Here is a 20,182-nt window from a genome sequence, read left to right on the forward strand (position 1 = left end):
TCCTGGGCCTTGAACTCAGGGCCTGAGCACTGTCCCTGGCTTCTTCCCGCTCAAGGCTAGCACTCCGCCACTTGAGCCACAGCGCCGCTTCTGGCCGTTTTCTGTATATGTGGTGCTGGGGAATCGAACCTAGGGCCTCGTGTATCCGAGGCAGGCACTCTTGCCACTAGGCTATATCCCCAGCCCCAACAACAGGTGGTTCTTAATGCATTGATTGATAGCTTTTGGCTGACAACTTCCTCACCAATAGGAAGAGGGACGGTGAGGAGTTTTGTCCTCTAAGCCATGTTTCAATTCAGTCCGGGGTTGGTAAACATTTTTCTGTCAAGAACGTGATTGGTAATCGATTTCAGGCTTTGCAAGTTTTACAGACTCTGTTATGATGGCTTAAGTCAGTCTTGAGAGCAGGAAAGCAACCCTAGACAGTAATCAAGTGAACACAAAAGAACATCTTCTAATAACGTTTTATTTATGGGCATTGGAATTTGAGTTTCAGCCATTTTCTCAAGGACTTAATTTTCACAAAATTCTGTTTGGTGTTTTGAGTCCCCTTCCGTACTGTCCTCACCATTTATACACGTGGAAACTACCCATAGGCAATAGAACTAGCAGCAGGAGCCGTGTTAACTGGCATGAGCTGTTAACTGGCAGAGCTCTCAAGGAGAACGCATTGGTATCAGGCCTGAGACTGAGTTGCCCCAGCTTAATTTAAACAGTCATCATTACTACCGAAATGGAAGTGCCGTGATCACCTGTTTCAAAGTTCTGTGTTACCTCTCCTTCAATATTTCTAGTGTTGAGAGTAATGTTTGACAATTCTTAGAAAGGAAGTTTTTGTCCTTAAAGCTTTTCAGGAAAATTGCCTCCAATTTAACTCAAATGCCGTTTTCTTCTTTAGCGATTGATTCTTGCTATTGTTTCTTTCTTAGATTATAAATTTTTTATGTAGAATGGAGGAATAAGAAAAGAAGATTCTTTGCTACTTTAAATTAATAAAGTATGATTATACAATTATGTACATTATGATTAAATGGTTATATAATTTTTTCACCAAGAATTAAAAATTGGATTAGTGTGAGTGATGCAGTTACAATTCACTCTTTGAATAATGATTATAATTAATAAATAATCATTATAACTATATTATAATTAATATAATTCTTAATAATTATTGTTATTAATAAAGGTAATTTTTTATTATTACTACTATTTTGGCAGTGCTGGGATTGAAAGCCAGGGCCTCATGTATGCAAGAAAGGCAATCACCACTTAGCCACAACTTTAAGCCAACTTTTTTCTTTTCTTTTAAAATTTATTCATTGTTATCATACAAGTGATGTACCAAGGGGTGACGGTTACATGAGTCAGATAAAGAATTCATCTTTTTGAACAATGTTACCCTTTATCTTGCTCTCTCCCAGTTTTTCCCTCCCATCCCCACCCATGAATTGTATAGTTCATTTTCAACATAGTGCTTGGTATCACTACTGCGTCTGTTCCAATCTTTGTCTCGCTGTTTCTGTGCCTCCCTTACCTCCCCAAAGACAGGTAAATGGACATACAAGGGGTAAAAGAAAAAGAAACAGCACACTAGGACATGATCATCTATACAGGTCTCTAGATCTAAGGAGAATATTCTCAGGACAGGATCACATAGGTACAAAAGCTAGGTGCATCTGAGCATGTAAAATAATATGTCTTGACATGGACTCCAGGAAATGGAAACCAGAGGTACTCTTTGTTTTTTTTTCAACCTCAGTTTTTATGTTTGTTTTGGAGATAGAGTGCTTCCTGCCCAGGCCTCTGCCTGGACTGTGCTATACCTATTTTAGGCTTCCTCCTGTCACTGTGAGGATGACAGGTATGCACCCCCTTTTCAGCTTCCCGAGTTTGAGATGGAATCCCTCAGATTTTCCTCCTTGGCCTAGCATGGAACCACAATCAAGATGGTGTAGACAACCCCACTGTGACATAAATACACTCCTTACAGCTGATTTTAAGCTACAGAGGCTTTCAACAATCTGCTCGCAAAATTCTTGAATTCTGTCCACGTTCGCATGTCACTTCCATCCTGCTCCAACTGGCCAGTGTCTACAAAATTCCCAACATCATGGAATTCCTTGCCTACCTCCTGGAAGTTTATATGCAGAGACTCAGGTGGAAATGTCTGTGGGTTCTTTTAATGTAAGGAACATTGCAGAGGGTGGAGAGAAAGGGGGAGCTATGGGTCTGGTCATAGATGATGGGAAATTAAAATCCTGCATGATAAGCATAATGTAAACTGGAACTTTCAAATGGGGCCTAACTCACTGAAGACACTGAGACCAGTTTGGTTGACTGCAGCGAACATTCAACCATTCACTGATGGCGCACCAGGCCCCAAATCATCCCAAAGTCAGACTAGCAGGAGCAACACTGTCAAAAGGACAGAGCTTCCTTTGGACAACAGTCAGCCGGCAGTGTGCCATGTGTCCCCACGCTTACAGTTCAGCAGGCTGAATGGGTGGGGATTTGTAAACGGCAATGCAACATGGTAACCGATGACGTGTGTGGCTAATATGTATGTTTGTTTTTCTCTTGTCTAATTAACATCTACAGGAGCAAGAGGACCTCCTGGAGCCGCAGGAGAAATGGCCATCATTTCTAAAAAGGGGATGGCTGGGGAACCTGGGCCTCCTGGAGATAATGGCTTCCCAGGAGCAAGAGGTAAACAGGGAGATTCTTCACTTCATCAGATAAGATGCGGTCTGTCTAGATCATTCCAGCCATGCGGTGAATCAGACATGCTGCCCACTTATAGGGAACCATGAAAGATGAAAGATCATTTCTCGAATTAATGTTACACAGAATGAAATTGGTGATAACTTTTTATTTTGCTTAGCTGACATCTGTATATGCCGATGGGAGTTCCAGACTACTAATTCCAGAGCTTCGACCTGTTATGTTTTCTTTCTGTGTCCTCCACACTACTGTATTTGACATTACAGCAAGTGAGCAAGATGATTTTTTTTTAATGTAGCATGGGCACATTGTAGGGAGAGACAATAAGCTATTGAACCCATCCTTGAGGTTTAGCTTCAAACAGGGAAAGAATGGATCTGGGATGAGACCTATGGGTGATTACTCAATAGTCCCATTACAGCTGTGGTCTGGTGGCATCTGGCCACATTGGCACAAAATAGAGGGGCTGAACTGAGGTTCCCCTTTTAACATTTGCAGGCTGTAGTTGTGACTTGGTGCTTTCCAGTGTACAGCTTCTAAACACCTGCTAACAAAGGAAGGAAGAGAGGAAGGGAGGGAGGGAGAGGGAGGGAAAGGAAGGAAGGAAGGGAAAGGAAGGGAGGCAGGCAGGGAAGGGGGGAGGGAGGGAGAAAGGAAGGAAGGAAGGAGGGAAGGAAGGAAGGAAGGAAAGAAGGAAGGAAGGAAGGAAGGGAAAAAAGTAAAAAGAAAGGGAAGAAGGAAGGAGGAAAGAGAGAGGGAGGGAGGGAGGGAGAGAGAGATTGAGAGAGAGAGAGAGAGAGAGAGAGAATTTTGAGTATGCCAAGCTAGGATCAACCTGAGTTTTCTCTGAAATACTGGTTCTGGGCTTGTGTTTGAGATAATTGGTCTTAAAGGGAAGAGTACAATGTCTGTTTGAGCGTTCTGACCAGTGCTACTCAAACTGCAATGTGAGTGAATCACCTAGGGATGGTGTCTACATGGAAATTCTGAATCTGCATGCACAAGGCATCCAAGGCTCCTGTCTTTTGAACTCGCGCCCCTATAGCATCCTGTTGGTTCTCAAAAGTGCCACATGCTCAGGACTTTGACATTCTCTCTCAAGTTCTGGTGTCATCTGCGCAATGTCTACTTTTACTTCCCTGTAGTTAGTCCTGGGGCCTAGAACTCTCCATTACAGACATCAGCTTCAGCTCTGTTCTTCCTCACTGGTAAGATGAGCATTCTGGAAGGAGTCATCATGCCCTCTTTCATCAGATGGTGCTGAGTCTATTCCTGGGTCACATATCCCATAGAGAGGTCACCAAAGCCAGAAATGATGTATAAGCTCCACTGTCCCAAGTGCCTTTGGTTTCAACTTTTGAACACAGGAGCAAGCCCTCCACTATAACCATCCCCTAGCCCAAGATTCAGCCAGGAGTTGTGTAACACTTGCAACCTCATCAGGTGACAAAGGAAATGCTGGGCTTCCGGGGAGAAGAGGAGAGCCCGGGCCACCTGGAGCACCTGGCCTTCAGAGAGGGGAGCCCGGGAGAAATGGAGAACCTGGATTTCCAGGACCCCCTGGCCCTCCGGGGTTCCCCGGGCTCAGAGGGATCATTGGTTTCCCAGGATTCCCAGGTGATCAGGTAAGGGTCTGCTAGTACACTGAGGGAAGAGAAGCCATTCTCTCCCTTTGTGCTCTCAGTGTCTCAAGAGGAGTTAGGATTTGCCAGAGGGCACATTGTCTTTCCCTGGTGGCTGCCATGAATGTGAAGGGGTAAGAAAGAAAGGATAGAACCCTCTAGAAGAGGGCTCCTATGATGTGGCTAAACAAGTCACATTATCTGCATAAACCAGAACAGTTTTTCTATCACTCCATAGAAATTTGTTATGTGACCAGTGGTTTACTGGGGGGATATATCATCCTGAAAAGACACCCCAATTCTGGATTCTAAATTTTCCCATCTAATTCAAAATAGTATAGATTTTTGTTTTAAGTTTTTTTTTCTCTTCATAATTATGAGTTGCATAATCTTTAAAAGAAAATATAATAGATATTAGTAGTCTCCATCATATTTCTAATAATGCATAACAAAATTCACTATACATCTTTTAGTATGAGATCAGTTTTTTTAAAGTCTGTAATATAGTATGACTTTAATAATACTTTAGTATTATTTATTTAAAACTTAAAATTCAAGTTATATATACACATATATGTATATACGTAACATATATATATATACATATATATATATAACTTGTAATCACATGAAGAAAATGGAATACCTGTTAGTAGCTCTTATTTCTTATTCTGGAAGAGTCTTATCAACTTAAAAATTAGACACACTTCTTTACCACTGTAAATTCCATAAGCCAAGTTGGTTGCAGAAAGGCGTAGCTGGATGGCTTCATTCATGCACCATTTGTATGAGAAACACAAAGCCTTACTTACTTACTTACTTACTGCTGTTTCATTCACTCATCAGGGTGAACCCGGTTTCCCAGGCCCCCCTGGATTCACAGGAATTGATGGAGGAAGAGGACCCAAAGGTACAGAAGACAAATTGATCTCAAATTCCTAGCCCTGGGTGCTTGTAACATTGTGAATGGGCAACTTTTGGATGACAAACAGAGGGTATTAAGCACAATGGAACATACAAGGCACTGTGTGTGTGTGTAAGTGTGTCTCACTGGTGCTCCGTGGGACTCTTCTTAAGAAGACCCTATTGGACAATCAAATGCTCAAGACCCCAAAGGTTCTATTTTTCACTCAGGTCCAAGGGGAACAGATAGGTCGATTCCCCCAGTGGGAGTGCAGTATCCACTGATGTCCACAGTCACTCGCATGACAGCGCAGGTCTGAGGAGACCAGACCCACTCTCGTGGGCAGTGTCCATCAGGACTTAGAAATCCTGTCTCCCACTGGAGCTAGTTTCTCTTTTGAGAACCGTGTACGTGAAGCTGATTGGGAGAACCATGCAGTTAGAAGAATCATGGCCAAAGCCATCCGCTCCCATTAGGCATTTACCTAAGGATTTCCAAGTCAGAGGTAATTTGTAATTGCATTATTTTTTTTATCATAATCCAAGAGTCAGCAAGTTCTGGTTTCCTCAAAGGGCTGGATCATAAACATGTCCAGCTTCGTGGTTCAACTGCATAACGGTGCTGTTGTAATATAAAAGCAACCGTAGACATTACGTGAATGAAAGAGAGTGGCTATGTCCAATAAAACTTTATTTACAAAATAGATTGAATGGTAGATTTGGTTTCACTAGCCTTAGTTTATCTTATGCTCCTCATTATGCTCATTCTACCTTCATGAGATATTCAGGAAAGCTTATAGAAAGTTGACCTGAGATGTAAAAAAATGTCCTTAGAGAGAGTTCTTATTAGCCCTTTATTCAAACTGCAATCAGGATATCTTTTCTTTCCTTTCATTTCCTTTCTCTTTCTTTTCTTTTCTTTCTTTCTTTCTTCCTTCCTTCCTTCCTTCCTTCCTTCCTTCCTTCCTTCCTTCCTTCCTTCCTTCCTTCCTTCCTTCCTTCCTTCCTTCCTTCCTTTCTTTTCTTTCTTTCTTTGTTTCTTTCTTTGTTTCTTTCTTTCTTTCTTTCTTTCTTTCTTTCTTTCTTTCTTTCTTTCTTTCTTTCTCTCTCTCTCTCTTTCTTTCTTTCTTTCTTTCTTTCTTTCTTTCTTTCTTTCTTTCTTTCTTTCTTTCTTTCTTTCTCTCTCTCTCTCTTTTTTTTTGTGCGGACCCTAGTGCTTAAACTCTGTGCCTGGGTCCTGTCCCTGAGCTTTTTTTTCCCCCCAAAGGCTGGTGCTCTATTACTTGAACCACAGACTAATTTCAAGCATTTTGGGGGTGGATAATTGGAGATAAGAGTCTCATGGACTTTCCTGCCTAGGCTGGCTTCAAACTATGATCCTCAGATTTCAGCCTCCTTAGTAGCTAGGATTACAGATGTGAACCATAGCACCTGCCTGGCAGGGTATCTTCAACTCCAGTGTTTGCATAGAGCCTTGAATAGGTCTATTGTCTTGATATATCACCGGGGTAATACTTTTCTCAAAAATCTACTTGAAAATTACTCCTCTTCCTATCCTTAGACTTAATGTCCTTGTCTGTGAATTCGCAGGTATGATATACAGTTACAGATCATTTGAATAGAAATGAAAATAGCTAACTTTAAAATATAAATTACTAATGAGCTATTTGAAACACATGACTAATTTTACATTCTTTATGAAACACACTCAATAAATAAAAAACACTGCTATAGGCAAACATGAACTATGTACAGTCATTTATTTAACAGGCATAATCTATCTGTGATTACAAAGAGAAAGAATTTCCCATTTAGTTTTGGCATCTTGTGATTTCAGAGTTCAGAACTCACTCATCTTCTAAATTCAAATGAATTTATTATAGTCCCACTCTCTTTTCCTAATTAAAAAGATACCTTCCCTTCGTGTTTACGTTGGCCTATGCTTGCAAGAAGCTGAAATGTACCCAAAGTACCTGCAATAGAAGATATTTCATGGATCTGCCAAATCAGAGTTAAGAGGCCTAGGCAGTAAGGATGATGAAATCTAGCCATTAGCAACCTGTGCTTTTGTGCTTTTCTCCACAACCTGGTTTTTACTTACTCATCTGTCATCTGGCTTTGCTAGTCTCTAGTATCTTTTTCTTGTGTATTTTGGCGTATCTACGGGTTATCATTAAATCAGAGCAAACACAAGCCTTTTGTGTTCTATTTCAACAACCAAGGGTCTCACCTTCTCATTTGTTTAAATTACAACTTCCTTGAAAAGGATTGGTTATTTCGAGATGACCCAATTAGCTGTGATCCTCAAGGACTAGAGTGGCAATGCCCCCGGCATAAGGCATGCTATCATAGAAGAGTGTTAGTGGGCAGATACTAGCAAACATGCCTGGCTGCTGCTGCTGCTTCTTCTCTCCTAACCTCATCTGTCATCACAGCCTTCTCTCCCACTCCATCTTGAGCCCTCCACTTGAAACGGGTTCCCAGAAATAACGTAACTCTTTGTATCTGGAAATATACACAACCTTGTTGAACGACCCTATGGGATTATGTCCACACTACCCTTTGAATCTGCCATGTCTTGTCAAATCTTCAAGAAAGTGTGCCTTTGTGATTTTATTTTTACAAGGACACTGGGCTGAGCTTCCTTGTGAGAGATCTTGAAATGTGATTGCAGAAGGGGAAAGTGATGGTTTCTGCTTTCTATCCGTAGAATGTAAGGATAAACTTGGTTAATGCTTAGGAATTTCTTTAAAAGCAGCCTACATTTGAAAAAAAATATAAAGATTTAAGCCTTCAAACATATGAAGATTGATAGGTTATTAGGAACTGTGAAATAGTTACATGTGGCATTCAAACCATACCTTGATTTATATTACCATTTGTTCTTATTAGGGAAAAAAAAAGGCCATCAGAAAAATGTCTCCCCTCAAATACTTGAAATTTCTGAAGACAAATGCCATGGAAATTATTCAGACATTTATATGAGACCAAATAAAATGTTCTCAAATACCATCCTTCGTATCTTATCACTCCCAGGAATCAAAGGTGACCCTGCCAGTCCGTATGGTCTGCCTGGTCCAAAGGGTGAGCCCGGAAGCCCCGGATGTCCAGGTAAGGCTCCATGTGTGTCAATGTGAAAACAAAAAGGAGTCATTGAGCTTGAGCGAAGATCCGTTACATTTCGCCCCGCTAGCTAGCGGTAATTGAACTAACCCCAGTAAGATTTGCATTGAAAGAATCATGTGTAGGGGGCCACAGTATCCCAAAGCACCCCAGCATCATAGTCTTCTACCACAGGCTCCCCCCACCCAATGGCATTTACACAACAATACATTCCTCCAGACCTTCCCAGAGTATCATGAAATCAAACGTGGATATTGCAAATGATTACAGTTTTGATTTTTTTTGAAAAATAATTTCTGTCCTTTTAAGTGGCCACAGGTTGTCCCAGAAACCCTTTTTCTCTCAACGAGCAGGGAAGAACCAAATCCTGAATGACTTGTTCTAGAATATTAGAGAACTGCTTAGCTATTCTCTTTCACATGCCACTGTAGTGGGAAGGGGACTGGCTTAGGGTTTTGTTTTTTTCTTCCTTTCTTTGCTGTTTTTTTGTTTTTAAGAAAATCTAAGATACATTTCCACTACTTGCAATGTACAATTCTGATATAGAATGTGGTGTGGCTACATGAGTTGTTTATGGGAGTCCCAGGGAAATTCAAGTATGGGATGAATGAAAGATGAGCTTAAGGAGTGTTATTAGGTTTCTTAACTACTAAAATGTTATTTTGGCAGTGTAGGAAAATGATCTTATTTTTTCAGTTTCACTTCCTAAAATATTTAGGGATAGAAAATGATAATAGCTATGATTTCCTTTAAAGTACCTCAGCATTTAAAGATCTATTTGTTGCCCTAGTGGCAAGAGTGCTTGCCTCGTATACATGAAGACCTGGGTTCAATTCCCCAGCACCACACATATAGAAAACGGCCAGAAGTGGCGATGTGGCTCAAGTGGCAGAGTGCTAGCCTTGAGCAAAAAGAAGCCAGAGACAGTGCTCAGGCCCTGAGTCCAAGCTCCAGGACTGGCCAACAAATAAATAAATAAAATAAAAACAAACTAAAAAAAAATAAAGATCTATTTGTGAAGAGCCAAAATATCATGTTCTCCATCTGAAATTTTTACTGCTGGGAATTTTTCCTAAGGAAATAATTTAATAGGAAAAGGATTGATTAAATCTGTATAAAGAACATAATACGTAATAGTAAAAGGAGTTAAAATAAGTTGAATGGCCAATGTAGGGGAAATTAGATTATTTAATTTGAGATTAAATCAGTTAAATAGAATCCAGTCATTTAAAAACTGATACATTATGGCAAACGTGCAAGATTACTTATTATACGATGCTTTTTTTAGAATTAGAAAGTAAAATTGGGCATATTACTTGCACATGTGCGTTCAAATAGAAAATTGTGTTAAGGGCATTTTGTTGCTGAATTTTTCTGAATGATAACTTCCTCTGCAATGGGAAAAAATGTAAATGCAAGAGTAAGGATAGAAAGGTATAGCAAGGGCTGAGTGTCTCACAACTGTCCCCCTAGCTGCTCAGTAGGCTGAGACCTGAGGATCACAGTTCAACGCCATTCCACCAGGCAAGTCTGAGACCCTTATCTCCAATAGACTACTCAAATGTCAAAAGTATGGTTCAATGGTAGCGTGCTAGCCTTGAGCAAAAGAAGCTCAGAGACAGCACCCAGGCCAAGTTCAAACCCTAGAACACACACACACACACACACACACACACACACACACACACACCAAGTATAATCACAGACTCAAGCAGGCATCCTTAGGCTCAAGCAGCTCCTCAGATGAGGACCATTCCTTCTTCAGGATATGCTGGAGCCCCTGGAGAGCGAGGACGACCTGGAGATCAAGGGCTGAGAGGACCCCCTGGAAGACCAGGACCACCTGGCTCCTTGGGACCACCAGGGTGTCCAGGTAAAGTAAAGACACCTGATGCATTCAACAAACATGCTTTCAGATGGCCTGTTTCATTTCCCAACCTTGTGCCTTTGGATCTGTCACTTAAACATCCTTCCTCTTCCTCCTTGTATTAAGCTAATGGCTTGCCCTAATCACTGGGAGTAAGTAAGACAATACCCATAAAATTTCAATATGGTGTCAAGCATCTTTCTTCCCTGTTTCCCTTAGGTGAACAGGGGCTTCCTGGGCTGCAGGGCCATCCAGGAGAAATGGGAGACCCTGGGCCAAGAGGCCTCCCAGGGGATCCAGGCACACCAGGTCCTCCAGGAGTAAAAGGTAAGTTGAAAAGTGTCCAGACTATCAGATTGTTCCAGCACCATGAGAGTAAATTCACAGCGCTTTCCTGATCTAGTAGCTGCACTCTGGATCATGACACTCTGTCATGGATGCAGACAACTTCCTCCTAACTGCCTCACCCAGAGCTTAAGACAGTGCCCACGTGGGCACTGACTGACCTGATTCAAGACTGACTTGCCTTTTATGGTTGAGGATGCAGGATGCTGTATGTCCACCTCATTGCTCAGCACCAACGTGTTTCATGAGGTTCAGGTCTATGTATTTGTTCTCTACAGAGATAGTCTAGCTCTTTTATGTCCTAGGTTCTATGTTAGGAGTTGGGAATATAATCTTGAAGAAAAATAGATAAGAATTTTGCCTTCATGGAGCTCACTCTCTAGCTAAGAGACAGACATTGAAGAAATATATAAATAAGGATATATTTACCTCTTGTGATAGGTGAGGGGAAGAGGAAAGGACAAGGTATTATGGAGAGAGAGTAACTCATACTCATTATCATTGTTTAAGAAGCCCATTTCATGGATAAATTCTTTTTATCTTTAAAGGTCATGGAGGAATGGTTAAACATCTGAATATAATGTGATAGAAAACAATATGGTTGTTATGGTCACATTAATCTATGATATCAAGCTCTCTTTAGTTCATTGCTCTTATTTTGGAAAAACAATGTCTTTTCCATGAAAAAATTCTATATATCTCTAGCATAATACTTATACTGTATCACATATGTTTGTCCAGAGGCATTTCTTATCAAATAGAATAGGGATTTTAAAAATAAAAATGTAAGATCTTTTAAATATGATCAGTACATAGAAGGTACACCATAAGTATTTGGGGTGTCAGGATAAATAAGTAAATGAATGAATGTATAATAAATAAATAAATAAATAAATAAATAAATAAATTGCTCAAACCAAATAATATACCAGGGTCAAGAGTTGAGGTTCAAGGACTTCATTTCAACCAACAGTTGAAGGTTTCAGTTTTGTTGGTTGATGTCTGTAGCCAAACTTCAGCCATTTGTTTCCTGTTTTTTCTTTTTTCCCACCTACTCTCAGCTCATTGACATGAGATATATATATATATATATATATATATATATATATATATATATATATATGCCAATTGTGGATACAATGAAATGATTACTTCTCAGAAGAACTGGAAATTAATCATGTTATTGTTTGCAAAATCCAAATTCTATTTTTTCATCTTTCCCCCTCATCAATAGTCTTCAAACATTTCCAGTATTTTAGCAAACTGTGCTTTGATTTGTATTCCTCTGTATAATTCCACAGAGAGTTAAGGTATTTACTTTGAAGAGCCAGTACTCATGGATTTCTACACAATCAAACACTACCATGGGGAAAGTTTCCATAACAGAACACAATAGCTCAATACTGTTCTCCTTCTTCGTTGAAGTTTTGTTTTTTTTTTCAACGTGAAGAACAACAACTCATAATGATTTCAGAGTATCAAACAAAACAATCATTCTGCTCTTTACATTTTTTTCCTCTGGTGATTGTGGCCATTTCCTGTTTCTGGCAATTCATACAGTCCTTCTGGGACTATTCTTTGACGTTCTTTTGTGTCTGGAAGGAGTTGGTAAACCAAAAGAAAACATTTTCTGTTACTCAGCTCTTTCTAATGTCGTTCTACTTCTCGGCCTTCCAAGTGTAGTAGAAGAGCAAGGACTTAAAATACTAAAGACTTCCAAGTCTCTTAGTGCCACAGCACAATATCTTATTTTGACTCAAATGACAGTACTCAGGTAATGATTACTGATTCCTCTTCTTTCTCTTGAACATCTATCTATCTATCTATCTGTCTATCTATCTATCTATCTATCTATCTATCTATCTATCTATCTATCTAATTATCTATCTATAGTCCCATCCTGGGGCTTGAACTTAGGAGCTTGGCAGTGTCCTGAAGTTTTTTTGTTTGTTTTTTGTTTTGCTCAAGGCTAGTACTCTATCATTTGAGCCACAGCTCCACTTCTGGCTGTGGTTTTCTGGAAGTTCATTGGAGATAAAGAGTTTCATGGACTTCCTTGCCCAGGTTGGCTTTGAACCACAATCCTCAGATCTCATCCTTCTGAATAGTTAGGAGGACAGGTGTGAGCCATTGGTACCCAACTTGGGTTTTTATTTATCACTTAGTTTCAGTATATTATTAAAATAAATGAGTGGCTAGTGAATTGTGTCTATTACTAAATGACTTGAAAAGCAATCACTAACCGCATTATAATTCTGTACAATGAAATACAGAGTTTGTTAAAAAGAGAGAGGGAGGAGGTAAACGTGCACCCCCCCCCCCCCCCAAATCTAATGGCAGGTAGAGTCAAGCATTGTAGTGACACCTTCTGACCACGCAGTGGCAGTAGTTCACTGTAGACAGCCCAGTGAACGCTCAGGCTCCACAGACCTGAACAAAACCACAGTGAAAAAATACATTCCTAAAATAAAAACACCTACCTACAGTATAAACCCATTGTTGCAGTATATCTATCATGCTGATAGTAAAGTGAATCATACTCCAGCGGGAACACTTTGAACTGAAAAACTAAATATTTGAAGTGTGTTCTAAATAAGTCAAGGGGACTGATTATCTTGTTTGCACAAACCAGCTGCTGGACTCAAAAGTTGTTTGTTCTGTGAGAACAGACCATACGGATTTTGAGTCCTGCTTGTGCTCAGTCAGATTTAAACTTTAACTTGGACATATGGTAAAAGTGGCTTGATTCCTAGCTTTTTAAATACATATGCCCTCCAGAAGATGAGCATCCAAGTCCTAGTTGGGTGTCTATCCAAAGTTGGAGTGGCAAATACCTAAAGTCAGCTCACTGCAGCATCACATTGTCTAGATTGCAGACTGGGCGTTTTAGGTAGGGGCAAGAAAAGCATTTCACTTAAAGAAAGTGCTTTGAGATGTCTTTTACTAGGAAATAAATGTCATGTGCCTTAGAGCTGTGGAAACCATAAAAATATCCCGTCTCATGTTTATGACTAGATTGTTCCCTTCTTGCCTTCCTTCCCCAAACTTGATGTCATTATCTTGACACAGCAAAGATTATTTCTCTCTTGCTCCCCATTGTCTTATATACAAAATACATGTAGGGGCTCTAGGAAACCATGTCTTAGGTCCTTAGCATCCATGTCTTTGCTGTTCTTTAAAACAATTTAGATCAGACTTAAATGTCATTTCCTGATGATTTTTTCCCATTTTTTTTTCAAACATAACCTATAGTCATGAAGATCTATCTTTTCTGCCTACCTTAAATTTGGGGTGACTAGCTGTCTGATTTTTGCCTGAGTCTGAAGTCTGAGTCTTAGGATAGAGAACTTCGAGTGTTAAAACACAAGGACCTCCCCCTGCCCCCCAGCCAACAGGACTGTGTTGGTGACTCCATTAAAAGTGTACATTTCCTAAGGTACAGGGTAGCATTTCCACATTTTAAATTACATATATGTATATGTATGTGTGTGTGTATACACACACACACACACACACACACACACACACACACACACACACACATATATATCTCCTGTGAATAGGAGTCTAGTCACAGAAAGTGAGCTGCCAATCCAGAGGGTAGGCACAACTGTCCTGGGTAGAGATGCGATTCACTGCCTGGAGGACCAGCACCCTGGCTGGGAGGGCAGCACACAGTGCAGCCGCAAATGATGACTGTGAACCAGAAGGCTGATCAGAGAGGTGAATAAAAATTCCTCATTACCCAGGAATGTGCTTTGTTAGCCTAATTGCCTCTCATCTGCACTGTATATATTTTATGCATGAACAACTTTCTGATTTAGAGATGGGATTGATAAAAGCTTTCAGTAAAAGGAAAGAAAATTACCCTTACAACCCTCCCCAGATGTAGCAGCATTCAATTTAGAAAGATAACATTGGGTCAGATGAGGGTCGGCCAGTTCAACAATGGCAAGGGGCTGGGCGCTGACAGCCCAGGATCTGTGTGTGGATGGGACAATGGGTGAGCTGGTCTAGCCTGGGCCATTCCTCCCTTAGCCAAGTCCCCAAGCCATCCATCTTGTTAGCTCACGCTGGAGATCAAAACACATGGAAAGAGAAAAAAAATGGTCTCAAAAAATTTATTATCATTTCAGATAGATTGCAATAAATATCCAGATTTGGCAGACGAAGAAGGTCCCTGTGTTCCTTTGGTGCACACTTGAAAGATTGGCTCATAAACTAGGAAAAGAGGGCTGGAAAGTAAGTGAAGCCAGAACTGTTAAAAGAGGTTAGGAAACAAGAGATTTCGAGAAAATAAGAATTTATGCCCACTTTTTTTTTCCAAGTACAAGAGCATATGGCTCCTTGGAATCGAGCTAAAGAAGATAACAATTGTCTCTTTAAAATGCTGATGTTAAATGGCATGGAATCCCCTAACTATACCAGCTTACTAGATGTGCACAGAGGACCTGCTTTAATGCCCAGAGAATAATTAATACTTGAATAATTTATATATAAATGGAGTCCTTCAAATGCTCTAAGTTGTATTTGTCATTTATACACATATATGTGTGTGTGTATGTATGTATGTATGTATGTATGTATGTATGTATGTATGTATACATGTGTATTAGAAAGTCTAGCTGGGCATCACTGGCTCAAAACTGTGATCCTCCCAACTTTGGAGGCTGAAATCTGAGGATTGTAGTTTGAAGCCAGCCAGGCAAGAAAATTCATGAGACTCTTATCTTATAGGAACCACCAAAAAGCCAGAAATGCAGCTGTAGCTCAAGTGGTGGTACACTAGCTTTGAGGTGGGGATAAAAAGCTCAGGAACAATGCCCAGACCCTGAATTCAAGTCCCAGGACCAGCATAAAACCAAGCAAAAAAGTTGTGTTATGCAAACAAATTCTAATTCACACTTTTTAAGAACTAGATATCTGTCTACCTGTTCAGTCCCTTCCTTATGTACCTTTTCTCATTCACTTCCTCAGTACATGACCACTGACTGAATACCCAGTGTGTATCAGCAAACACACTGAGCATGGGGTTAGAAGACCCACCGGACCTGGTCTTACACTCTGATTTACTTTGAGGAAAGGAGACAGCTTCCTTAGGATGGGGCTTTTGAGCACAGCGCAGGGATGGTTGGTCCACGGGATCCTGTGTAGATACCTGCGGTATAGTGAGGGACACTTTCTGTAGGTCTGGTCAGATAAGCTGAGGGTTATTGTCATAAATGTTAAAAAAAAATACAAAGTTGAACTGAGTGAAGGGCTGGGCACGTATGAAAGAACTGTCAGTTTTGAGTGAGAAAGAACAGCTCCTGTTGCAACATCCAGAAATGAAATGGGATGGGTCGCTAGACTTGGCCAGAGGCGTATGGAGAGGCGCTTTCTCTTCCGAGTCATCCAGCGAGGCAGATTTGTGGAATACCATTTGGCTGGGGTCAGAAGGGAATCCGGCATATTTGTTTTCCATTCCTCCCTCCCTCCCTTATTTTCACTCTCTCCCCTCCTTTCTCCTTCCTTTGACTTGATGCTTGCCAGTTCGAAAACTCTCATTTGAAAAAGTTACAACACTAAGTCCAACTGTGGAAAGCCTTAAGGAAAATCAACTGCAAGTGTTCAGTGGCAACTTGATTCTCAGAGACCGTGGCCTCTGTGGGAGAGTTAATGTCTGCTTACCGAGTATGGAGCTTGAACTCAGTGATCAACACACAAGCAGTTCAATTGTTCTCAGAAGATATCAAAATGGTTCTAAACATAGTTGTTGGGAAATCTCTGTGGTTAATTTAACCTTGCAGGCCTGTTTTCCGCGTAGCAGAGTGCTTAAAATACAACCAGGCATGACAGGTAGTCCCCGGGGCCCTGTAGCTGTCCCGCAGTCCCGATGTCTTACTATGTTCACTTGACAAAACCTGGAAAAAGTGAAGACCCGCAGACCCTGGTGGAGAGAAAAGACCCACCTGGATGGGAGGAGATCTGGATTTGCTCTCACCTGAACTCTTTCCTCATACCCAGTGGTTTTATTATCATCAAATCAAAGGTCACTACCTGCATCTTAGAATTCTGGACTGTATCTTGTCACGAGATCCTTATTAAAAAACAAAACAAAACATTATCATGTGATGGTAGAAAACCTCCATCCAGTCTTTGTGCTAAATAAGCATCTGTCTAGTAGTGACCTTCGGGTGATGGGATGTGCCTACCATTGCTTTGGGGTACCCTCTACTAGGCTGGTTTGGATCTGTGGCGAGAGTAGAAATCAGCCATGGCTAGCTTCTCTGGACTTTGTGACACAGGCCTGTGGTGTGTTTCAGGTCCCTCTGGTTCTCCTGGCCTGAATGGCTTACATGGTTTGAAGGGTGAGAAAGGAAACAAAGGTGCTTCAGGTAAGATAAAATCGAATCAACTTTATCTCAGTGGACCCTGAGATAAGGTAAAACACTCTCCTCCTATATCCTCACCTCACAGGACTTGAGAGTAAAGAAAAAAGAAATAGCCAACTTAGTCTACAGTCACAGTATTACAATTATCTCTAGCATTGCTAATCAGTTATATATAAAGGTTGTGTTTTGTGTTCTTTTTAAGAACTACATAAGAAGAGATGATTGGGGCACAGTGTGTTTGGTTGGTATTGAGACAGCCTCTGAACTAAAAACACTCAGAACTATTGCCTAAATGGAGCTGGATTTTTAAATGTTATGAATAACAAATATATAGTCCAGGTACAAAAAAAAATCCCAACATTGTTTTGTTTTGTGCAGCAATGTCTTACGCAACCACATGGATGTGATTAGAACTGTTTGCATGCCTTTACTGTCATTGCCAGGAAAAATTACCAGAACCATTTGTTATTTTTGATAACACAGGTTCATCTTCAACATTTGAAGTCTGAGCTTGTTTCAATAATTACACATTTGTGATGTTACTTTTTCAGCAAAATAATAACCAAACAAAGAAGCAGGAGTAACCAACATGTAAAGTTGAGTGAGGAAACAAAAGATAGAATTGTGTGGCTAGGTATGAATCTCTTGCTGGTGAGAGATGAAATCTTTATAGAATTTGGAATTCAATCACTTTGGATTCACGTAGTAGCTTTTTAAAAAAATTAAATATCTTGAGGGATGAGGTAACAAACAGTACAAGAAATGTATCCAATGCCTAGTGTATGAAACTGTAACCTCTCTGTAATTCAGTTTGATAATAAATATATATATCTAATTAAATATCTAATTAAATACCTTTTTCTTCCAAGAAACCAGTGACGTTTATCCCCTTAACAGGAAACTCCAAAACATGATGGCTCTTTTTATAGTGCCATTTCCACTTGAATTTCAAAGAAATTGGCTCACATTTATTGTTATATATCATTTATTTTTGCTTAGTCCATGGAAGGAATTGGAGGGTTGATGTTGTCCCTTAAGCTCTCTCTCTCTCTTTTTTCCTTGATCTGAGAAATAATCATAAAGAAAACCAAGCCTGGGGTGGACCTTGTGACGGGTCATAAGGGAGAAATGACAACCCAATACCTGCCTGTCCCCAATACAGCCAGAGTGTGTTCCTTACAGACCCAGCCACTTCTCTGGGGGACAGCAGGAATTTTTCAGGTACCATGCACTGACAAATAAGAATATGATCTAATATTTCTGCTCTTTTCCTTGTGAAGGTTTGCATGAAATGGGCCCCCCTGGCCCCGTGGGATTACCTGGGCTAAAAGGGGAGACAGGAGACCCCGGGAGGCCAGGGATTTCTCCTCCAGGTCTTTTTGGTGAAAAAGGTCTCCCAGGTCCCCCAGGTAAGAAGCAGCCTGCTTTGTCTCCTCTTTCAACAATCAATTTGAAACCTGCTCAATGTAATGTGGCTCACGTGTGAACATGCATGTACACAGGACCACCGGGGCCCCCTGGTCCTGCAGGTGCTCCAGGAAGAGCTCCGGAGGGTGACATTCCTCAACAAGGCCCACCTGGAGATCGAGGACCCCCTGGCCCTGATGGTCCAAGAGGTATGAGCATATGGTGGCAAAGAGCGGCAGTGTTCCCTTGGCTAGATGCTTCCAGCTCAGTCAGATTGCAGGACCAGACAACAGCAGGGCAGAAATGCCCTGGGAACACCATTAGTTTGATAGATTGGGTAGAATGTGGGTAGTGGTGGGCACTCAGAAACATATCCAGGCCCCAAAGCAGCCCTTCACTCTAATATGTTAACTCCATCCTACCATCTCTGCCCAGGTGCAAACTGAACACAGAGTAGGCATCGCCCATCACCAATTTGGAGCTGCTTGGTGAAGCTTCAGAGGGGTCCCTTCAGTGACAGGACACCGGTCCACTGTCCACAGAAGTCCTCAAAGGCAGAGAGCTTATTATTCCTCTCACCACTTCATGAGGAGGAGTTCTGGCAGGACAAGATTTTGGGCAGCTATTAGAAGCTAGCTAAATTTTCATTTTGGAGGCAGCTCCATTCCACAGGTTGTCCAGTGCCATTGTTACAAGCTTCTAGAATTCTTCGACACAGACAAAAGCTCATCCTCTTGGGATCTTTGTAACTCTAATGAAAATAGGGTTGTCCAGTGCAAAACAAAACAAAAAAATTCAGAGCAACAAACATGTGCTAAGAAGTATAGATGCCTAGTTGAGAAAAGAAGTGCGATCAACTTATTCCTATATGTAGATACTTGTTTTCAAATAGAGTAATAAATTTAAGTGAATGTTCCTTTCCTATCAGCCATAGTTTTTCAAAAATAGATAACTGATTTATCACCAACCTATCCATCAGTCATCCTTCCATTCCTCCTTCCCTCCATTTATCCATCCACCCCCCATCTGTTCATCTTTCCATTACCCACCCATCAGTTCTATTAAAGAGCAAGATGACATCACACACAAAAAAGCAGGAGCTGATACTTTGAATAGGAAATGTCTTGGAGGAAGAAGAAGCCTTTTGTGGGTTCATTACTTCTAATAGTTACTAACCCATTCTCTCCACTATTTCTAAGCCTGGGCTCCATAGGATATACTTTGTATTTCACTGTGAAACCACTGACATTCTTATTCTTCTCATCCTTTACATCTTTTGCCTTTCGAGTGACTAAATTGTTTAAGAAGCTCTCTGAGAGCCAATATACTCCTTTGTCTTCGACTGAAAGAACATGTTCCCTCCTTTTCGTGGCAGGAGAACCCGGGTGTCCGGGCCCCCCTGGGAGTGTGGATCTTCTGAAAGGGGAGCCTGGTGACCATGGTTTACCAGGCCCTCCAGGCCTTCCAGGCCCTCCAGGTCCTCCCGGATGCCAGGGTATTCCAGGATGCGATGGAAAAGTTGGCCAGAAAGGTATGAATATAAGTAACTTCTGTACTATGTGAAGACATTGCTCCTCTTACCCTCAGCGATCTTGCAGACACTGTCCTCCCATGGTGATTGCCTGCTGGTTTCATTTGTTTGTGACTATTATTTCCAGAATTTCCTGGCTTCCACAGAGTCTTCAAGTTTGAGTGAAAGTTGTAAAGTCCAGGATACAGGGCTTTTTAATTCCAGTGTGCTTTCATCTTGATCATAGCTGTGTTCTCTTTAACCCTTTTGGTGGATCATTGCATTTCCTTCAGACAATGGCAGCTCATCT

At 41.0% G+C, this 20,182-nt stretch overlaps 1 protein-coding gene across 4 annotated transcripts in view; it reads left to right on the forward strand.

The window, feature by feature from the left end:
- Positions 1-20,182, forward strand: part of Col4a4 (collagen type IV alpha 4 chain) — a 120,009-nt gene that overhangs the window by 78,035 nt on the left and 21,792 nt on the right. For all 4 annotated transcript variants that reach the window (XM_048344618.1, XM_048344620.1, XM_048344621.1 and 1 more), the window contains exons 32-41: positions 2,599-2,706; positions 4,165-4,346; positions 5,190-5,253; positions 8,283-8,357; positions 10,135-10,242; positions 10,456-10,563; positions 16,887-16,958; positions 18,236-18,364; positions 18,458-18,571; positions 19,738-19,893. In XM_048344618.1, the coding sequence (XP_048200575.1) occupies positions 2,599-2,706; positions 4,165-4,346; positions 5,190-5,253; positions 8,283-8,357; positions 10,135-10,242; positions 10,456-10,563; positions 16,887-16,958; positions 18,236-18,364; positions 18,458-18,571; positions 19,738-19,893 (1,116 nt within the window). The remainder of the gene's footprint in view (positions 1-2,598; positions 2,707-4,164; positions 4,347-5,189; positions 5,254-8,282; positions 8,358-10,134; positions 10,243-10,455; positions 10,564-16,886; positions 16,959-18,235; positions 18,365-18,457; positions 18,572-19,737; positions 19,894-20,182) is intronic.

The sequence above is a fragment of the Perognathus longimembris genome, chromosome 4 (assembly GCF_023159225.1).
Source record: "Perognathus longimembris pacificus isolate PPM17 chromosome 4, ASM2315922v1, whole genome shotgun sequence".
Classification (NCBI taxonomy): domain Eukaryota; kingdom Metazoa; phylum Chordata; class Mammalia; order Rodentia; family Heteromyidae; genus Perognathus; species Perognathus longimembris.